The sequence below is a fragment of the Eulemur rufifrons genome, chromosome 30, assembly GCF_041146395.1.
Source record: "Eulemur rufifrons isolate Redbay chromosome 30, OSU_ERuf_1, whole genome shotgun sequence".
NCBI classification, from domain to species: domain Eukaryota; kingdom Metazoa; phylum Chordata; class Mammalia; order Primates; family Lemuridae; genus Eulemur; species Eulemur rufifrons.
This window is the reverse complement of record NC_091012.1, coordinates 67,992,031-68,014,629: the sequence shown is the minus strand read 5'-3', so window position 1 is coordinate 68,014,629 and position 22,599 is coordinate 67,992,031. Positions and strand designations below refer to the sequence as shown.

General features: G+C 41.0%; 2 protein-coding genes across 2 annotated transcripts in view; one reads left to right on the top strand and one right to left on the bottom strand.

Annotated features, from left to right (window-relative positions):
- Window positions 1-22,599, bottom strand: part of TRMT2B (tRNA methyltransferase 2 homolog B) — a 70,397-nt gene that overhangs the window by 5,664 nt on the left and 42,134 nt on the right. The gene's annotated exons all lie outside the window — the stretch shown is intronic.
- ARL13A (ARF like GTPase 13A) lies at window positions 7,384-19,803 on the top strand. Its single transcript, XM_069464236.1, has 8 exons — window positions 7,384-7,442; window positions 7,817-7,887; window positions 12,912-13,161; window positions 13,825-13,930; window positions 14,423-14,610; window positions 15,228-15,318; window positions 15,414-15,594; window positions 19,655-19,803. Exons 1-8 carry the CDS (start codon window positions 7,384-7,386, stop codon window positions 19,801-19,803), a joined length of 1,095 nt encoding a protein of 364 aa, XP_069320337.1.

Below are 22,599 nucleotides of genomic sequence, written 5' to 3'. Positions count from 1 at the left end.
AAAAATGTCAGAATAGTGGCTACTTTTGCAAGGAAGGAGGGAGGTGTGATTTGAATGTGACACACGAAGGGGCTTCCAGGATGGCTGTGACAACATTCTATTTCTTGGCCTGGGTGGCAATTACAAGGGTGTTCACTATAAGATAACTCTTTAAGCTCAGTTTTGTTTTGTGTAATTTTCTCCAACTGTGCTTTATTTTATACTAGAAACTTGTTAGAAATAACTGGAATGGAAAGCAGAAAGGGAAACAAGCTCAGTCAGAGAAGGCTTCTTTGAGGAGGTGAAATTTAAGTTGCACACTGAAAGATAAGAAACAGTTACTAAAGTAAAGGGTGGTGGAGAGTATCTGAGGCAAGGAACAGGGGGCAGAATATAAGGGGTAGGATATAAGGAGACCCTGAGGCAAGAATATGTAGTTGTTCACATCCCAGCAGCTAACAGTTGAGGCTGGAGCCCAGTGGGCATGAGGAAGATTGGAACAAAGAGGAGAAGCTGAAGAAGTGAGTAGATGCAGATCACTCAGGGCTTTTTAGAGTGAGAAAAGAAGTTTGGAATTTATTTAATGTGTAAGGAAAGGCACTGAAGGTTTTTAACAACAAGAGTGCCACATTCTGATTTAGGTTTTTAAAGTACTATCTTGCCTATTAGATGGGAAAATATTTAGAAAAGGGCAAAAATAGAAGTGCAATGGGGCTACTGCAGAAGTGCCAGGAAGAGGTGATGGGAACCTGCAGGTAGGTGGGGGCTTTGGGTATGAGGAGAGATGTGGCTACTTTCTAATTTCTCTCTTTTATAATATTTCACAACAATCCAAAGTTAATAATTGTTCAAAATAACCACTGGAACAAAACAAAGAAAATATTTATAATAATCTTCCTTACTACTTCCCTTTGCTTTCCCACCTCTGCCCCTCGAAGGTAATGAATTTAACATCCTGATGTTATTAAATCATATTTCTCCATGCTCATACAGACATAAACAAATACATACACATGTTTATAATTGGAAGGTTAATTATGTGTTTTTGCAATAATATAATTATCCTGTAAAAATAAAATAATGAAATAGAAAATAAACCATCAGAAAATCCCAGGAGAATTGATCAGTAAAACTAAAACACCAATAAATTAGAGACGTAGAGGTATTGTGATTGGCAGTATACTAAGTTGGTGGTAAGTATAAGACAGTGAAATAAAATAATCTGAAAAAAAAGGTACAAAAGAAAAACAGCTTTGTTTTCAGAGGGTCATGAAATAACCCTAATAGGCAACTCAGGTTGTGTTGAAAGGGAAATGTCATACCAGGTTCAGATGAGTAGAATCCCACAACCAATTGCCCTAGGACAAAATTGGACCCATTGGGAGAGCTGCTGTGACATTTACTTATGCCCCTCTAATATTTCACAGTTTAAAAGGTAGGATTTATCCCTGATGACACATACCACTAGATGATTATGGTCACTATTCACTTATTCTATCTCTATTAATTGTCAAGATAATCAATAATATTAAATAATACCATATATGTTAGTCTGATTAGCTCCAATCTCATCATAAGCCTGTTCTTCACCAATCCTCATGCTACTCAATCTAATGCTAGCCACTTGGTAACAAGCAAATGATCCTAGTTACTGATAACATTTTACCTTGCATGACGTCTAATCAGTGTACAGCCTGGCTCAGTCACATTTCCTCACTCATCTTCTTCAGTCTATACTTTCCTTCATATTTTTAAGTAGGTACAAAAGTAAATGACATGAATTCAGCGTCATCTACAAATTAAGCAAACGGGCCGGGCAAGGTGGCTCAGACCTGTAATCCTAGCACTCTGGGAGGCCGAGGTGGGAGGATTGCTTGAGCTCAGGAGTTTTAGACCAGCCTGAGCCCTGAGCAAGAGTGAGACCCCGTCTCTACTAAAAATAAAAAATTAGCTGGACATTGTGGCATGTGTCTGTAGTCCTAGCTACTCAGAAGGCTGAAGCAGGATGAGTTACGATGATGTCACTGCACTCTACCTGGGGACAACAGAGCAAGACTCTGTGTGTGTGTGTGTGTGTGTGTGTGTGTAAAAGCAAACAAACCAAGATGGGGAAAAGGTACAGTAAATTATTCCTCTACCTAACATATCTCTAGGCATGACAGACAAATAGTGGTATCATCAAGTGGGTTACTTCTCTTGAGAGATAGCACAAGATTTCGGCTATAGATAGCTCCCTTTGGATAGCAAGTATGGGCAAAAAAAGGGGAAAATGAAACCTCACATGGAACAAAAATCAACCTATTAATACATATTTAGAAAAGCCTTCAGCTGAGATCTTTCAAAGGGCTGTAAAGTGCCTCATTCAGATGAAGACAGGTGTTCATATAGTGTGTCATTTAAACCAGGACACTTTTGAGAGTGAAAGGAGGCACTATTGGTAATTACTCTGGAATGGAGATTGGCAATTTTTTTCTAAAAGAAGCCAGATAGTAACTATTTTAGGCTTTGGAGGCCACATACAGTCTGTCACATAGTCTTCTCTTTCTTTTTAACTCTTCAAGAATGTAAAAACCATTCTTAGTCCAGACACCATAAGAAAACAGGACAGGATACAAATTTGGCCATAGGCCTGGGGGACAACAGACATCAGGTCTGTTCTGGTCAAATAGGTATGTACAGTCATCCTAGCTGAAGGCCTAGTTTGTGATCCAATTCAAAATTTGGCATGAAGAGTAAATATGTGTATTAATCAGGGTTCTCCAGAGAAATAACCAATAGGTGAGATAATAGATGAAGAGACAGATAGATAAATAGATTTATTATAAGGAATTGGTTCATGTGATTATGGAATCTGGTAAGTCTCAAGATCCGCAGAGTGACTTGGCAAGCTAGAAACCCAGGAGAGCTGATTGGTTTAGTTCCAATCTGAGTTCAAAGGCCTGAGAACCAGATGAGCAAATGGTGTAGATCCAGTTTGAAGGCCAGAAGGCTGGAGACCCAAGAAGAGCTGATGTTTCAAGTCCAACAGCAGGAAAAAAGCTGATGTCCCAGTTCAAAGGCAGTCAGGCAGGAAGAATTTTCTTACCTGGGGAGTGTCAGCCTTTTATTCTATTCAGGCCTTCAACTGATTGGCACACTCACTTTGGGAAGGGCAATCTGCTTTATTTAGTCTACCAATTTAAATGCTAACCTTATCCAAAAACGCCCTCATAAAAACACCCAGAATGACCAAATACCTGGGCACCCTGTGGCCCAGTCAAGTTGACACATAAAATTAACCATCACAGTATGTATATTACAAATACATGAAACAATCTCACTGAATGCACTAGGGTAAGTATGATAACCTAAAAAACTTTGAAAATAAGTGGAGTCTGTAAGACTAAAGGCAAAAAAAAAAAAAACAAAAAAAAACCCAAACCTACACACAGCACCATACTACAGCTGATCAAGCTGTTTCCCATAGGGGCATATGGATTAACAATTCTGATACTGCTATACATGTACACTGGAATTGAACAATTAAGTAAATGGATAGCAGATGGTGGAAGCCAGGTTTCTCACTGTTGGAGTGGGAGGTTATAGCCAAGCAAAGGGAGAAGGCTAGACTGATCCACATGATAACAGATTAGAGTTGAAGACATCAGTATGATATCATGTTTAGCTCAATATACAGTCATCCCTCAGTATTCACAGGGGAATGGTTTCAGGACCCCCTGTGGATACCAAACTCTGAAGATGCTCAAGTCCCTTACATAAAATAGTATAGTATTTGCATGAAACTTACATACATCCTCCCATATATTAATACTTTAAATTATCTCTAGATTACTTATAATAACTAACACAATGTAAATGCTATGTAAATAGTTGTTATACTGTATTGGTCTTAATTTGTATTTTTTATTGTTATATTGTTATTTTCATTTTTTTGGAATATTTTCCATCCACAGTTGGTTGAAGCAGTAGATGCCAAAGCTAGGAATATGGAGTGTCAACTATAGATACACAGGGTTACATAAATATTTATATATACATATTTATATAAATATGTATGTTTATACATACAAACTTATATTTCCTTGTTTTGTCACCTGAGAGGGCCTAGAAGCAATGACACCACAGTAGCAACAAGCACATCTAGTGCCCAGATTTGGTGTCTGTGACCTTTCTCCAGTGAAAAGGATTCCTTGGAGAAATAGCTAATTCTAGGAATGAGGCAGGGAATACAGAAGATGAGCCTGAAGCATCTTGTAGTGTCAAAAAGTAAAGAAGTGCTCAAAAAAAAAAAAAAAAAAGCACTCCACAATGATGGGAGTATGTCAAAGGGAGGAGTCAAATGAAAGAGCTCCCAAGGCCAAAGTTGGAACAATCTGAGCAAGAAAATAAAGTAGTATTGGATTATAACTCAGAGTATAAAACAAATACCCATGAATCCATACCACATAAATAAATGAATAAACAAATGGGTAAGAATAGACAAATCCTCCCATACATAGAAGAATTCCAAATAATTTATGTAGATATTCCACCTCAAGGAGGTGGAAGATAATTACCCATTGCTTATGTGTGGACAATGCATAGTGACTTCCTTCCAAAGAGTACAGTATGGAATGCAGGGGGAGTAACTTTACAGTGGAGAAATCTGACAAATACTGCCTCAGCCAGGTGATCAAGGTTTAACATCATCAGTGATAAGTCATGTTGATAGCACATATCCTTGATGTGATTCATGAGAATTACATGTTACCTCTACTGTCTTTCTCCCAAGAACACACAACTCCAGTGTAATTATGAGAAAAACATCAGATAAATACCAAATGAGGGGCATTCTACAAAATGATCAGTATTCCTGTCAAGGTCATCAAAAACAAAGAAAGTCTGAACAACTCAGGTAAAAACTAAGGAAATATGAAGTACGGACTTTAGTTAATAATAATGTATTAATACTGGTTCATTAATCATAACAAATGTACCACACTAACATGAGATGTTAATAATAGGGGAAACTGGGTATAGGGTATATGGGAACTCTCTGGAATATCTTTGCAATTTTTCTACATATATCAAACCATTCTAAAAAATAAAGTTTATTTTTTAAAAAAAAGTTCACTAAAAAAGAGTAAGTATGATACAGTTTGGCTAGGAGAGACAGAGAGGCCCAGAGCAGAGGCAGTTTCTCTGGTACCTGAGGTCTTCTCACTCACACAGCCTTGAGACCTTTAACCTAATACACAGACTCTGAAGCCAGACTGCCTAGGTTTGAATTCTGGCTTTACCACTTACTAGCTGGGTAACTTTTGGCAAATTACTTAGCCTCTCTGTGAACCTCATCTCTTAAAAATAGGAATGATAGTTCCTACGTTGTCATGTTGTAATACGGATTAAATGAGTTAATATGTATAAAGTGCTTAAATGAGCACTGGCACATGGTAAATTCTATATAAATATTTTGTAAACTAAAAAAAACCTGTGATGACTAAAAGTTCATTTAGTGGTTAGCTGTAGTCACACAAGGTAAGGAGATGTGAATTTGGTTGTTATGAACCAGGCAGTGGTTGCCATAGATACATCAGAACCTTCACAACCATTGTTAGGATATGGCCAGACCCTTTATAAGTGAAGGACTGAGTTGTGTGAATCTGCCAAGAAGGCTAGAAAACACAGTCTACCTTCCTATTACTCTATACATTTTACATCTTTCATCCAAAAAGAACCACCTTAAGGTAAGCAAAATACATCATTATCTTCATTTTACAGATAAGATACCTGAGAATGGTAGATTTAATTTAGGTGATTTCTCTTCAGGCTACCCAGAAGAGGCACTGGAAATAAAAGATAGGATCAGTAATCCTTGGTTTAGTTGTTTTCCCATTTGGTTATCCTATATACCCTTCCTTGTAAAGGAAGAACTTGTGTGATACCAATTTGACCCTTCTTGGTGGCACTGACAAATACAGAGAGCCTGAGATCAAGCTAGGAAGCTCTGCCAATTATCAGGAAATAGACATGAGGCTGTTACTGGCCTCTTCTCAAAGGTAGATGGATATCATGGAACTCAGACAATTAGGCTCTGGTGTTTCAGGCTCCAGGTCTTATCAGCTTCATGAGCAAAGCTGGAATAAGGTTGGTTTTGATCACAGGCCATATATAAGGTTTCCCTTTTGCTTGTGTACAAATTTATTGATTTCTTTATTTTTTATTTGAAAATATTATGGGGGTATAAACATTTTGGTTACATATAAGGTTTCCCTTTTGTCTGGCATAAGTCAGAGCCATTCTCCAGGAGGTACTTATGGGAAGTCTAATGATCTCCTAGGGAACGAGCTGTGTTCTAAGAAATGCTGTGAAATGTATTTGTGAGTGGCAATTTTCCAAAACAGCGGATGATTGGATGACTCTGCAGAACCCTGCTAAGTTATCCATTAATAAGCTGGCACAGGCCAGGCGAGGTAGCTCATGCCTGTAATCCTTAGCACTCTGGGAGGCCGAGGTGGGAGGATTGCTCGAGGTCAGGAGTTCAAGACCAGCCTGAGCAAGCGTGAGACCCCGTCTCTACTAAAAATAGAAATAAATTAGCTGGATAACTAAAAATATACAGAAAAAATTAGCCGGGCATGGTGGCGCATGCCTGTAGTCCCAGCTACTCGGGAGGCTGAGGCAGGAGGATCGCTTGAGCCCAGGAGTTTGAGGTTGCTGTGAGCTAGGCTGACGCGCCACGGCACTCTAGCCCGGGCAACAGAGCGAGACTCTGTCTCAAAAAAAATAAGCTGGCACATAAGTTGTGCTCATTAGATAGCTAAGCAAAGCTCAAGTAAGCATCAACTGAAATGCTTTGCTAACCCAACCAGGGCTTCAACATACAGTTATCCCTCTGTATAAGGGCAACTGGATCCTGGACACAAAAATGTACCAAAATTCATGCATACTCAAGTCCCGCAGTAGGCCCTGCGGAACCCATGTATAGGCAAAGTTGGTTCTCTGTATACCTGGGTTTTGCATCCCTAGAATATCCACGTATAAGTGGACCCATGCAGTTCAAACCTGTGTTGTTCAAGGGCCAACTGTAAATTAGTTATAAAGGAAATGTAAATCAAAACTATAATAAGATACCTACCTCACACCTAAACAACAAAAAACAAGTGTTGGCAAAGATGTGGAGAAATTGGAACCATCCTGTATTGCTGGTGGGAATGTTACAGTCACTTTGCAAAACAGTCTGGCAGCTCCTCAAAAGGTTAAACGTAGATTTATCATATGACCCAGCAATGACCAGGTATGTACCCAAGAGAAATGAAACTTATATACAAATGTTTATAGGAGCATTACTCATAAGAGCCAAAACAACACACATGTCCACCAACTGATTTCTCATTTACTTTCTTCCCTTAAGAAACATGAATCATGATACGGCTGCTAACCTCCTGCTGGTCTAGGCTAAGGACAACTGAGGAAGCACGAAGGTAGTATTACAATTTTTCCCTAGATCTATGCCACTATTTCCTCCCATGTATCTGTCCGTCAAGGGACAAATCTTCATAATTACATATTGTTAGGGAAAGTGATTAAGCAGTGTCTGCGTGACTGGGGCCAGGGTTGAGAGATGATGGCCAATTCTACAACGTAAGTGAATCAGGGAAGAAAAGCAGTATCCTTGGAGGCTTTGAGGAGGGGTTCCCACACCACCTTCTACCACCTTTGCTGGGCCTTTTATGGTACATGCATTGGGAGTAAGTACTGCAGACAGAGTCCCAAACACTAAGGAGGAGAAGAACTCTTTGTTTAGCTTAAAAACTGTTTTTTAAGGCTTTGGTTCATTTTTCCTTTCCATTTCCAGGAATGTGACCATCCTTTTCATCGGCTTGGACAACTCCGGCAAAACTGTTCTCATAGAGGAGTTCCAAAGATGTAAGGAACTAAGAGCATTAGACACTGGTGTAGGTCTCCCATGGACTCCAGGGTCTAATGAAATAATCATTCCTTCCTAGCATTACTTCATGGCCCTCAGTTTCCCACTATTTGAGGATAAATACATCCCAATACACACATATGCTCTCCCCCAGCCCCCTCAGGTGTTATCAGTCTGTTTATGTACTGTCTGTCACCTGCTCGTTTCACAAAACATCCTAATTGAAAATCCTTTCATAGTGTCAGTACGAATGAGCTCAAACTATGTAAAGCAGTGTAGTCAATTATGAAGGATAGCATGTTTGAAATGGTGTCTGGTTTCAGAGCTCAATTGAAGTGGAATTTGGTCTAGATAAGAAAGACAAGTGTGGGATGATAAAGAAGTTTAATAACATGAAACTCTTTGTGACAGCTAATATAGAGAGTTCAAGCTTGAGTAATGTCAGTTCAGAGATGTGCACGTTTAATACCAGATCTCTAGTTTAATATCTTGACATTTCAAGAAGCAGTTACACAGAATTTCAGGAAGCTTAACTCTACTAGTTGTGAAGGCCCAGCTAGCTGCTAGTCAACCAAACAGGCCAGCATCGTATCTGGCATTAGCACACCCTCCAACAATGCTTATTGAATAAATGAAGGGGTGTGATGACATGGCTGAGTTTTACATACCCTGGCAGCCCTCAGCAAAGAACGAGAAAGGGCTAACCTGACTCCTCTGCCACTGGCCCACTTGAAGCCCTCTTCAATTTCTTTGATCCGTAGCCATAGCCTTCTGGCTGATCTCATCATCTCCAGCTGTCTCCCCAGTATTCAGTCCACACAATTACCAAAAGGACTTAATGCAAATATCTGATTCTAGCACTCCCCTGCTCAAAATTGTTCAATGCTTCCCTACTGTTTTTAAGATAAAATTTAAGTTCCTTAGCAGCATACAAGGCCCTCCATGAGTTGGTCCCTGACTCCTCCTCCAGCTTCATTTCCTATGCTTTCCACATATGCCCTCTGATACAGCCAAAACAAACGACTTGCCATCCCTCTGCCACCACTGCGTTCTAGTTCACATGGCCGTGCTTTGTGTATACACTGGCTCACTACCTAGCATTTCATGCCCATCATTGTCTACCTGCTTAATCAAGTGCCTCAAGCCACAGCATAGCTTGAACTCAGGAAAGCCTCACCTAATTCCCAGAGCCTCCTTCCTTGGCTCCCACTCTATTCCGCGCATCCCTCTAGCACGTACTTATCACAGTATCATCTCGCAACTGCAAGTCCATCCCCTAGACTGTGAGCCCCCTGAGCAGAGGTAATGGATCTTTTCATCTCTGTATTTTTAGCCTCTGTACTTTTTGCATCTTCAGGTAGGTACTCAGTAAATATTTGTGGAATGAACGTTCTCCCCCATTCCACTATTCCTGAGGCTACATGCTGCCATTTTTCTAACTTCTTCCTCTGCCCCAGTGGCAGCTCCAGACACCACATTTTAGCCAGTGGTTCAGCCTGCTATCCCCCCTTCTGGGCAGCAAATTTGACTCCTTGCTTTTCCCTGTTTTCTAATAGGCAGAAATGATAAAAAGGTAAACAGCAGTAGGAAAAATCAGGGAGCCAGGATCAATCATAAAATTACTGATAAAAGTGGAGATAATCTTCTAGAGCCCCAATTCAGCCTCACCCCTGGATTCCCATTCAGTCTGGGTGGGAATATGCGAATGTATATTTTAAGAACACCCCAGGGGTTTCTGATAGCCAGCCAGCTTTGGGAAGCACTCATCTGGAATTAACCGTACGTTACTTTGTGAGAACAGTGTCTGCTTTCCATTTTAATTCCTAGAGGACAATGTCTGGAGTCTATTTAATTTATTTTGTTAGTGCATAACTTGCCTTGTGCTCAGTGAATACCCTGGGGCTGATTCGTAAGTGTCTTGGTTTATGGTTATGACTACATTAACAGAGAAGTTTTTAATAGGCACTAATGTCACATTCTGAAGAATGTCTCAGGCCACCTCTTCCATGCAGGACCACTAGAATCAATCTAGTAGGTTGCTCTGTGTTAAGAATTGAATGGCTCACCTCCCCTGCTCCTGCAAATGTTTTTTTTTTTCTCAGCTTGTGGCCCCACTGATGAGCTTCCCTCTGCCCTATACGCTTCTGCAAATGTTTTAAGATGACTGCCAAGAACAGAAAATTGCCTGGGAAGGAAGTTCCACCTACAAGTAGTAGCTTGTGTAAATATTTAAAGATGTCAGCTGAAAAACATGTTGGCACACAAACGATTATTACTGATGACACCATTCACTATAAATGTTTTGCCTGGCATGGTCACGTGGGGCAAGAAACCCAAGCGTGAGCTCAAGCAGGTGCCCTAAATGAGGACATTTAAACTAGTGCCTCTGAAACCTAGCTATACATTTCAATCACCTGGGGAGCTTTTTAAAAAACATGATTCTTGAGCTCCACCCAAGATCTACGGAATTAGACCCTCAGAGAATGAGGCCTAGCATCATAGGTCTAAAAAGCTCCACAGGTGATCATGGAGAACAGTGACTACTGAGAACCAATGACTAGAATCACCTGGGGAGCTTTCAAACCTACTTATCTTGGACCTGGAGATTCAAATACTTTGGTCTGGAGAGGCCCCATCAATCTATATCTTAACAAGCTGAGATGCTGTTAAGATGACACTGAGACACAACCAGGGATGAGTTTCCTGGCTCTCTCGGGCAGTAGTACTCAAACTTTAAAGTGCAGAAGAATCACCTGGGATTTTGTTAACTACAGGGAGCTTGTTAAACATGCAAACACTTGGGTCCCAAGCCTAGAGATTTCGATTCCTTTGGTCTAGGGTAGGCCTTAATAATCACCCCCTGTAACTCTGAAGCACATGGCGCCCAGACCATGCTTTATGAAACACTCTGCTAGGGATATAGAGATGAATTAGATACAGTACCTGTCCTCAGGGTGTTTGCAAATTAACAGAGGAAATAAGAGAAATGTAAATTGTCAGGGAACAACTGCTCATGGCATCTAGGGTTCACCAAAAACAGACTGCATTACTGAGGAATTAGTAAGGTTTCAAGTAGAAAGAAAAAGAAAACTAGGGAAAATGTTGTTTTCTCTGACAGGGAAAAAAATAATATAAAGCTTGTCTCAATGCAGGAAACAAAGTTTTAAAATTACCTTTACAGTTTTAATCTATTCACTTATTATTATTATTTTGAGACAGAGTCTCAATTGGTTGCACTGGGTAGAGTGCAGTGGTGTCATCCATAGCTCACAGCAACCTCAAACTCCTGGGCTCAAGTGATCCTCCTGCCTCAGCCTCCCAAGTAGCTGGGACTACAGGCACATGCCATTACCCCTGGCTAATTTTTCTATTTTTAGGAGAGATGGGGTCTTTCTTGCTCAGGCTGGTCTCGAACTCCTGAGCTCAAGCAATCCTCCCACCTTGGCCCACAGTGCTAGGATTACAGGCATGAGCCACCATGCCTGGCCCTTCACTTATTATTTCTAAGTAGTCTAATATATAGCAAGTATCACGTCAATGTTGACTGAAAATTATATGTTATCTGAAAGCTATAATTAAAAAGATCATTGACTAACATGAAACCAGGTGTTTATAAAATCACATTAAAACATGATAATATATACATACACACACACACACATATATATATATATATATATATACTCATAAGTGTTAGTGTAATCATACATTTCCAAAGGTCTGAAAACATATTACTAACTTCTCAGCTTAATGACTCATTTTGGCAATCCTATGGAAAATGTCACGGGCAAATCTGAGACTACAAGAAGTTACTGATTTTGGTCTTAGCACTCCCAGATATGGGTGTAGAGAACTACAAAATAATTTTGCTCCTAAGGTGGAAAGAGAGCTAGGTCAGAATGGTCAGTTCAACAGACCGGAATGCATAAAAAAACTGTCATTTTGAACTGCTTTTCTATGGGAGCTGAATGAGGTATAGAATGCCCTATGGGATTTTATGTTCTGGCCATAGCTTTTAAAGGGAAAATGTGCCTGAGTCTGGCATGGTTTTTTGGAAGAGATATGTGGAAGATGACCTCATACCCTTATCCACAGTTAACAGCCACCATAAACATTTATTGAACACCTAGTGTATGTTAGGTAATACAGAGGCCCTCTCTCAGATGGCTTATATTTTGTCTGGGGAGACAAGGGAAGCACAGAAAGAGATGAAGCACCAGTTTGAGAGACAGGGAGAGAGAGAGAAACAGGGAGAGGAAGAGGGAGAGAGGAAAGAGAAAGAGAGGAAGAGAGGAAGGAAGGAGAAAGGGAGGGAGAGGGAGAGAGAGATTTGGGGGGAGATATCTAGATTAAGTATCTGAATGCCAGCTGCTGTGCTAGGCATCATGAATAAAACTGAAAGGGTTCCTGCCCTGTTGCAGTTTATAACCCAGGTAAGTAAACCCTAGAATTTATAACACTGTACTGTATGCTATGATAATGGTAAGCCCCAAAGATAGGCTACCTTATCCAGACTGGGGATGGTGGTGTGCGGGAAAACTTTCTAGAATAAACAAGACTGAAAGTGATATTTTAAAAAATAGGGGTTAAATAAGCAAAGAGTAGTAGAAAGGTACTCTAAGTGGAAGGAATGACATCTTGTGAAGGCCCAAGGCAAGAAAGAGCATGGCATTCATGTAGAGTGGGGGCAAAGGAGCAGAGGGAGGAACAGACTGGGTGTGTACCAGGGACAGTGTGGCCACCAGTCAGTAGAGTGCTAGAAGATGGGTCTGCCAGGTTAGGAGGCAACAGAGTCTGTCTTCTATCTGGGAGCAAGTGGGCACTCACTTAAGGTTACTGAGCCAGAAGAGGGAAGCATGGGCAAAGCAATGGTTTAGGAAGATGAATCCGTGAATATGAGCAGGGTGGGAGGATGCTCAGAAGGATTTCTCAGAGCAGGCTCTAGTCAAGGTTCAAGAAATTCTTTGATCTAACTATATTTCCCTGTTTTGCGATTGTTTCTTCTCTCTCCCGCTATGCACAGTACTTCCCAGTAGGATAGACAATTGTACACAATCGGGACTGACTACACTCCTATTAGATGAATATGAAGTTTCCATCTATGACCTGAATGGAGATCGGAAAGGCCGAGAAATGTGGCCAAACTACTATGCACGGGCAAATGGGCTTGTTTTTGTCCTTGATTCCAGCGACATAGAACGCATGCAGGAAGCCAAGATCATCTTAACACGTCTGCTGGCTGATAAAAGAGTGGCAGGGAAACCCATCTTACTGTAAGATTCTGCCTTTGTGTCCTTTTTTTCCTTTCCAATTTGTAACTTAAGTATAGAAATGAAGGGCTGGGTGGTCCCTTTGTCACACCCAGCCAGACCTGCTATTCCTTTAAGCTCAGTGAGGTGGAGTGGCCCAGCCCTCTGGAGGCTGTTTTCAAGAGCCACTTTCTACCACACATTACCATAGGGGACATGTTACCTAACTGTCAAAGATAAATTTGAAGGTAAGCATCAAAGGGGAATGGAAAGTGATAGCTGGATATACCACCCCCATTCCTTCCTCAAGACTGCCTTCCTGAACTTTCTTCTAATCTTTGCTAGTTTCAGTCTCTGATCCTGAGACTTCATGGTGGCAGAGAACCCCTATTTTGTATAATCAATGCCAGTAGCCTCTTCTCTGAGTAGATTGATTAAGAGTTATGTAACCAGTACTTATTTCAGCATGACAATTCAGGTGGCCAGTCAATTCTCACCCCGCCCCCAGCCCAAATCCCTTTTTGCCTTTTTCATTCCTCATTAGCAACTCCAACTAGACCTTGAACAGAGTTTGGGAGAGGACATAAAAACTCCAAATCTGTACATATCCCAGTAAGCAATTCATTCATATATTGTCTCTTTCCTTCTCTCTCTCTCTCTCTCTCTCTCTCATATTCCCTGTTCTAGCCTGGCAAACAAACAAGACAAGAAGAATGCCCTCCAACCTTGTGATATTATTGAATATTTACTCCTGAAAAGGCTAGTGAATCAGTATGATGCCCTGTGCCGAGTGGTAAGTTGTCAACTACTTCCTTCCCTCTTCTTCTAGAGCTCAGCTGAGGCAGCCCTTGGCCCCTTCCATAATCAGCCCCATATGCTGTGTTTGGGGCACAGTCTCTCCCTACCAGGCAACATATACAGTGATGATTTCTGACTTGATGTTCATAACAAGTATTACATTCTGCCTTCAAAATAGCTCTGCGAAGTTAGACGTTTTAACATTCCCATTTTATGGATAAAAAAGCTAAGGCTCAGAGACCCTAAGTGACTTGCTCAAGGTCACACATCCAAGACACCACAACCACTTTATTAAAGGATCTCAGCTTTTGTGTCTTTCATTTACCTCCTCGGAGGTGACTACTGAGTGCCTCCTAGGAAATCTCAGAGCCTCTCTAGGCACAGCAGAGCTTATGTGTACCTCTGCTCTTTGGATGACAGTGATTGAGCCTATGGGCCTCAGGGGTCCCAGGCTCCAGGTCTGAAGCCTTCTCTTTTTTTGTCACAGGAACCATGTTCAGCCATGCAAAATCTCACAAGGAGGAACCATGAACCCATAATTAAAGGGCTGCGCTGGCTATTAGCTGTCATTATAGACAAACAGGAAGAGCTATGTACTCGCCAACCACCACCCACCTCAAGCATCCCAACCTCCAGGCATTCCCAAAGATGTGAAGAAAGATGCTCATCAGACAGGTACTGAGATGCCACTATTAGACTTACTGATAAGAATAGAAGCAGGAGTCAATCTTCCACATGAGCAGGGAGTTCTGGTAGATGCTTGGATTCTGAATGGTGCTGAGCAAGTCTCTCAACATCAGCTGGCCCAAACGGGGCTAGGGCAGTACTCACTAAAGTTCCAATATTGTTAGGTACATCCCATCCCTGGCACAACTAGAGTGGTCATGTGAGTGGCATGAGTTTCATAAAAGTAAAGCCAACCTATCAGCATTAGAGCTTCTCTAAAACGGGGTGTTATTCTCTGATTTGCCATGTGGAGGAGAAAAGGAAGATGAGCCCCTGAAGGAGCCCACTGGCATTATTCTATAGATGTCATGGAACTGCTCCACATTTTCAGCCTCCAGTTCTCTTATCTTTCTGATAATGAGGAGGACAGAAATGCTGAAAAGAGGAGAAAGAAAACAGAAGGTGATCAAGGTTTTGAGGAGTAAAAGGCCTAAATGTCCTCTTGCTCTGTTGTCACTATAATTGCCCAAAAGCATACGGCAGGGGTGGGGTAGTAGCTGAAATAAATAAAGAAGCTTAAAGTGTGTCTTTTTCTACTACTGCTGTGTCCTCTCCATCTTCCCCAGCTTCTCTACCAGAATGAGAGTTCCCAAAGAGAAAAGACAGCATCTAGGACAACACTCAATGGAAGCTAGGCCCCTAAAGTCAATCCTACAGGTAAATGGTTCTTTAAATGTTAATGCCCAGGTACCAATCCCTGAACTCTTGGACACCAACTTACTCTCCCTCCTCCCCCTCTTCTTGCTGTACAGAAAGAAGACTTAAGATTCAGGCCTAAAAAGAATATATCAGTAACATTTGCTATAGATGAACCCATGAAGGCAGGTGAATGTTCTGGGAAAAATAGAGCTAAAAGGACTACTGAGCTTTGCGATAATCGACGCAAAGACCTACAGACTGCAGCTCTGTATAATGATAACAATCTTTTTAAAGGTAATGTTGGATCAGTGGTTAGAGAAGATATATAGGCCTCCCTCACAATTTCTATAATAGTATTCCAATTTTGAGCCTGAAATCCTTTATACACACTATGGTTGGCGGTTAAGAAAAGAATACAGGGAGAGTGCTTGGGGACCACCTTCTGGTAGCCCAGTATGATTACTCCATCACTAGTTGACACAAGATCTTTACATGACTATAGGGTTATCTTAAAGGTTATGATTTCCAGTGGCAGAAGTACAAATTGGCACATTTATGGAGGGTAGTTTGGCTATCTCCCTCCTTCTTTCTCTTTCTAAATCTACACACCAAGAACTTTAAAAATGTGAATATGCTTTAAGCCAGTAATCTCACTTCTTGAGCTGTATCCAAAGTTCATGACAGGCCAGGCGCAGTGGCTCACACCTGTAATCCTAGCACTTTGGCAGGCTGAGGCAGGAGGATCGCTTGAGGCCAGGAGTTTGAGATCAGCCTGGACAACAAAGTGAGACCCTGTCCTTACAAAAAATTTTTTAAAAATAGCCAGGCATGATAGTATGTGCTGGTATTCCCAGCTACTCGGGAGGCTGAGGCAGAAGGATCTCTTGAGACTATGAGTTCGAGGCTGCAATGAGCTACAATCAGGCCACTGTAACTCCAGTCTGGGCAATAGAGTGAGACCCTGTCTCTAAAAAATAAATAAAGATTTAAAAATTAAAAAAATAAAAAACCCACAAAGATAACTATATATGTATTCCAAAAAAGTATGCCCAAGGATATAGCGTTATGTGCAATAGCTAAAAGCAGGAAACAGCCTAAATATCCAACAATGCGGAATGGCTAAATAAATTAGGATGTAGCCACACAGTGAAATACTATGCAGACATTAAGAAGGCTAGTGTTGACTTATATTTACTGACATGGAAAGTTTTCTACAACCTGGCATTTTGTTAGGGAAAATAGCAACTTAGAGTATAGCATGTACAGTGTGATGTATATTCATGTATAGAGGTATCTGGAAGGATATCACCAAAATATGAGCAGTGGTTTTCTTGAGGGGTGAGATACCAGGTGATTTTGAGAAGTAAAAGGCCTAGGTGCCTTTCCTTGGGATTTTTTATTGGAAATCTTTTTTTAATAAGATGTTATTTTTCCCAATACAATAAAAGCATTTTTTTAAAAAAGCTATGAGGGCCTGAAGGCTCACTGTTGTTAATGGCCACTCTTCCTCAGTGTTCCTTGGGACGCTAGTCTCCCAGATTGTCAACTGTCAATATTATAATGTAACCTCAGCTCTGAAAGGAATATAGTCCTTTAGGCTACCCTGGAGCCATGGATTGTTAGACCTACATGGAGGGGTCTGGACTTGGCCAGGGCCACTAAAGAGGAGATAGACACTACTCTGGGGACAGGGAGTAGGGATAAGAGTTGAGTAGAAGGAATCTGGTAAAAGAAAAGAGGAAACGTTTTTTCTAGATGTCAGCAACTACTTCCAACTCTCTGTCTAAAACTGAAATCCATTTTCAATTCTATATAATCTCAGAATCCAGGGCAAAAAAGAGAATGGATACCTGGGATACAAAGAAGACGTTAGTGGAAAATACCTGCGAAGACGACTTTTCTTCCTGTGGTTAGTATTCATTAAATGAAGGGAAAAGGGGAGAAAGCAAGAGTGAGAGAAAGTATGAGGCCGGGGCAGAGAGTGGGCACCTCGAGGGGTAGAGTTTACACCCCTTTTGAAACTGGCCAATACCCTCCTACCCTGACGTGGTCTGGGAAGGACAAGAAACCTGGCACTTGGCTTCACTTGTAGTGACTGGCCATTTTCTTTCTCTTTTTACTTTTAACAGACTGCTAAAGAGAAAAATGGAGGGAAATAAAAAGACACATCTAATATCCCTCCCTCAGCAAATGAGTTCAACTCCAGAATCATCAGGAGTACTTAGTTTTCTAATTTCTATCTGATAACACCTCTACAGTCCCCCTACAACTCCACCTACTCTAACATGACATCCCTGAGAACCCCCATTGTTCCCGTATACCTATGTTCCAGCCATCAAATTAATTCTATGTTCACTGAGAGGCTCAAGAAAAGTTAGGTGTCTCCATCTGAGAATTAAGACCATCTTCGAAAAGAAGAACAGAGACTTTACATCTTTGTACTCAGATGCTCCTGACGAAGCCTGCAGACAATAGGCCGCGGGTGACCAACCACAATTGAGCCTTAGAAGTACAGGGTTCATTTAGAAATACATTTTTTTTTCTTTAAAGGTTCTTGGGTGTGAAGGGACTGGGAAAAATAAATAGAACTTCTTTGCTGAGAATTATGCTCTACTGAGTCATTTTCAGTCACCTCCAAAAACAACTGGGTTTTAAAGTCCCAGTCACTGTCTATGAAGCCGAGGAACAATTGCTCTGCTGTCCCTTCAGAAACAACAACTGCTGCTTCTCCTAACACTTTGGTTAGGTGTGTAAAAACTGTAGGAGCTTGAATGCATTCATCCCTCTATCCCAAAAGTGATAATGGTGATAGTTATTTACTATTTACTACTACTACAAATTGAGTATCCCTTATCTGAAATGCTTAGGACCAAAAGTGGTTTGGATTTTAGATTTTGGAATATTTGCATTATATATACTTAGCAGTTGAGCATTCCTAAACCGAAAATCCAAAATGGTCCAATGAGCATTTCCTTTGAGTGTCATGTCAGTATTCAAAAAGTTTTGAATTTTGGAACATTTTGGATTTTGGATTATGAATACTCAATTTGTATTACTTTCACTGTGAGTACCACAAGCCACCATTTATTGAGTGCCTTGTGGATGCGAGGCACAATACTAAGTTCTTCACATCCATTATCTTATTCACAAAAAACAATGCTTGGAGGTAGGCACTATACCTGGTTGCATTTTATAGACGGGGAAACTACAGGGCAGAGAAGTTAAGTAACTTGCCCAAGGTCCCACCACCCGTAAAAATCAAAGCAGGATGTTCTCACTCATATGTGGCAGTTACAAAAGTGGATCTCATGAAGATAGAGAGTAAACTGGAGGTTAGAAGAGGCCGGGAAGGGTAGGGAGGAGGGGAGATGAAGAGAGGTTGATGAGTACAAATAATACAGTTTGATAGAAGAAATAACACCCAGTGTTGAACAGATTAGTAGGGTGACTATAGTTTACAATAATCTATTGTATATTTCAAAATAGCTACAAGAGAATGATTTGAATGTTTTTGGCATAAAGAAATGTAAATATTTAAGGTGATAAATATCCCAATTACACTGACTTGAACTTTACAAGTTATATGAAAGTATTAAATTATCACATGTATCCTGAAAATATATATGTCTATTATAAAAAATAACATTTAAAAGAACAATTTTGGTGAGGGGAAAAAAAGCAGAGCAAGAAACTGAATCCAGATCTGACTCTACAGCTACTTTAGGCCAGAAAGATCCACTTATGTTTTTCTCAAACTCTATCCAGAAAAAGAAAGCTATATCCAGGAAAAAATGCTGAAGTGTATCCTGTCAGGAGCATTATATTAATGTCAATCAGCACATCAATAGTTGTAGCAGACACAGTTGATTGAGCACTTCCATTTTGCCAGGTGCTGGGCTAAGTGCTTTATATATATCATTGTCTTTCATCCTCACAAGCCTATGAAGTCAATTTTATTATCACCATCTTACAGAGGCAGAAACTGATGTTCTGAGAGGTAAATAATTTGTCCGGGGCATCCACGAGGAGGTGGCAGAACTGATTTTCAAACTAAGGTCCAACTCCATAACCCATGCTCTTAGCTCTACCCTATATCATCTCACCAAACAGTATAAACCAACTAACTGATAATTATTTATGAGGGATAGAAATCTTACACAAAAAGATCCATCTCACAACCCCATCTGGAAGGTCTGATACTGTCTAAGACTGTATTATTTGCTCCTATCTTCAAGGGAAGCATCCCAAGCACCTTATGGGTCTTTGACACAACTCTGATCAAGGGTAAGCTTATTAGTTATGGAGCTGGAAGGAACCTTACAGAGCCTCTTGTCCAACCCCTCTTGTTATACAGATGAGGAACGTGAGGTCCAGAGAGATTACGACTTGCCTAAGATGGTACAGCGGATCGCTGGCAGAGCTGCTCCTAAATCCAGATCTGTGTGCCCAAGTCAGTACTCTACCTTCTCCGAAAGTACTGTATCCTCCTTGGGTCTTCCCTAGCTGCTCAGCTCACCTCCTTTCCTCCAGTTCACCCAATTAATATCACAGGAGCATTCTGCTTACAATCATTCTCACCAGAGGATGCAGCAATTATCTCTACGAAAGAAGATGGGAAAGGGAGGTAGAAGTGTACCCTATGAACGTGAGCTGAGTGGAGAATTTAGGTTGAACAACCTCTAATAAAACTGAATTTCATACATTCCCTTTGTGCAATGTATGTGTTTCCGGGTGTCAACCAAATTTTCCTACATAGAATCTATCAATCACAAAAGCTTATTTAAAGAACACTCCCACTAATACAGCCAGTATACCCTTATTCATGTGAAGGAAAAAAAAAATCTTTTTTGGGTGAATCTTAGTTTTGTTGCTGCAGGCTATTAATGTACTTTCCAAACCCCTGATGAAGCTGGGTGACCTGGCAATTTCCCCCAGTGAAGACAAGAAAAACTGCCTACCTTACAGGTCTGTTGTGAAGTTTAAGGGGGACAATCCACACAAAAATGTTTAGCATAGTGCATGGCATATCCTAAGTAGCTCATTAAGTGTTAGCTACCATTATTATGATTTAGGTGAGAAGTTTGGTCAGATGATTTGAAAACTATATCCCTGCTTCTGGGAGAGGGGTATTCCCTTTCCCCTTTTCTGTAGAGAACAACCCAAAGGGTGATTCTAAAGTACAAAGAGCATGCAGAATCTAGGCTAATACAACCATTGCCTCCCATATCTTTGTCTTTGAGAATGCTAAATCTGTCAAAGAGGCTTTATAAATCTATATCTCAGCATAGAGACCAAAATGATAGTTTCTTGAGCCCAGAGGGCAAATTTTCTTAAAGGCAAGTGGTTACCTTGGGGTTTCTCTTTTTTTTCCCCCCCCCCCGGGTTTCTCTTCTTTAGTTGTCAATGTCTTAGCCTCTCTCCAAGACTTTTAGAGTCTAGCTCCTGTCAGAGGCACTTCCAGCATATGAATGACCCTGGCTCATCATTCAATAAGCCCCACATGGCTCTGAATATTTGCCCATTTTATCTTTCAAGACAGACCTGGGCTTTCTGAGAATTCACTATGAATACGTAGAAGAGTCCTTCTGCTGTGAATGGTTTCCAACTCCTGCACTCCAGTTCCCACTCCTCATTCACATGCTGTATCTACCCGCCAGTAGTATCCCGTCAGCAGTGTTGCTAAGCAATCTATGGTCTACAGAACATGTGTCATATAGTTAGCACACAACAAAGGTAGAGAAAGAACAGTGATCATTCAGGGGTGAAGGATGGAAACCAGTAGTAGCTAACCCAGCTATAAATGCCCCAGAGATGCGAGTGTTGGTATTTGAGCCATACCAGTTGTGTTTTGAATAGCATTCTTCTCTCCCAGTAACCTCATCAAATCATTCATTTTCAAGGCAGTTGCCACTGGTAAGATGTAATAATCAAGTATATTGAACACAACATCACTCTACTCAGGCAGGAGAATCCTGCCAACTAGTATTTTTAAGCATAAGATGCCACTGGCCATGGCTGGGAGAAGAGTCAAGCCTGGACTCACTGCTTTGTTACTCACCCTGTAAACACTTTACTGGGAGACCAAAACTTGAATTTCTGACAGGAAGGGGTATAGAGAATAAGAGCTATCATCCAGCTTTCTAGGACTTGAATCATCCCCTCATCCTACTTCATTTTCATAGGTGTGCCCAGAAGAACTATAGCCATGGCACCCCGACCTGTGTTTTATTCCTTCAGCTGTGATATTAATAATTTATATTCCCACTCCCCTTGCCTTTTCTTTCATGTCAAGCTCTCTGGGAAACATGGGTGGAGCTGTTATCCCAGGCGATGGACAAAACAGTATATACTCTCTGCTGTTGGCATATAGATAACATCAGCTCAGGGTCATGGGAATCAGGGGGCTTGTACTTCCCAGGAAGTGCCCAGCTCAGGTCCAGGGAGCCCAGGAAGGCTCTGATGCCAGGTAGTGGGCACAGCAATGTTAACAAAGCACTTAGGCTGTGCTGTGTGCCGATGACTCAGGAATCCCACGCGATCCCACACTTATGCTAGTCACCACTTCCAGGAACTAAAATAGACTTCTGGTGCTAAAAGACAGCAGGCCTTTAGGTCTGCTGAGAAAAATGAGCCCAGTCCTAAGAACTGGCATGCTATTCAATACAATGGAATGTTACACAGCCACTAAAGATGGCAATTATGTGCACTGTGTGGGTGGAAACCAGAATGTAAAATAATGTTAAGTGAAAACAGCAGAATAGGAAAGAGCAGGTACACATGCTGATCCTAACTAAGTAAAGCATACACATAAGAATACATTTCTAAAGAACTTAAAAGAATTAAGAGCACCATAGTTCTTTTAGATTCCACGTCCCCTCCCACAACGTGTTTTTTTTTTTTTTTTTTTGGAGACAGAGTCTTGCTCTGTTGCCCGGGCCAGAGTGCCGTGGCATCAGCTTAGCTCACTCACAGCAACCTCAAACTCTTGTGCTCAAGCGATCCTCCTGCCTCAGCCTCCCGAGTAGCTGGGACTACAGGCATGCACCACCATGCCCGGCTAATTTTTTCTATATTTTAGTTGTCCAGCTAATTGCTTTCTATTTTTAGTAGAGACAGGGTCTCGCTCTTGCTCAGGCTGATGCAACATGTTTTAATAATACATTTTTTTTGGAAATGTGTCATGCTGATCACACTAGGTTACAAAGACATCTGTCTTTTAGCGGACATAGGAGTTAACTCCACAGATGATTTGATTCAGGGACTAGAAAAGAAGTCAACACCAAGGGGGCTGGTGCTCTG

Excerpts from the sequence above, each read along its gene's own strand:
- ARL13A (XM_069464236.1), top strand. The coding sequence starts at position 7,384 with ATGATACGGCTGCTAACCTCCTGCTGGTCTAGGCTAAGGACAACTGAG. Across the intron at positions 7,888-12,911 it reads CATAGAGGAGTTCCAAAGAT|TACTTCCCAGTAGGATAGAC; the intron begins GTAAGGAACTAA and ends CGCTATGCACAG. Across the intron at positions 14,611-15,227 it reads GAAAGATGCTCATCAGACAG|CTTCTCTACCAGAATGAGAG; the intron begins GTACTGAGATGC and ends CATCTTCCCCAG.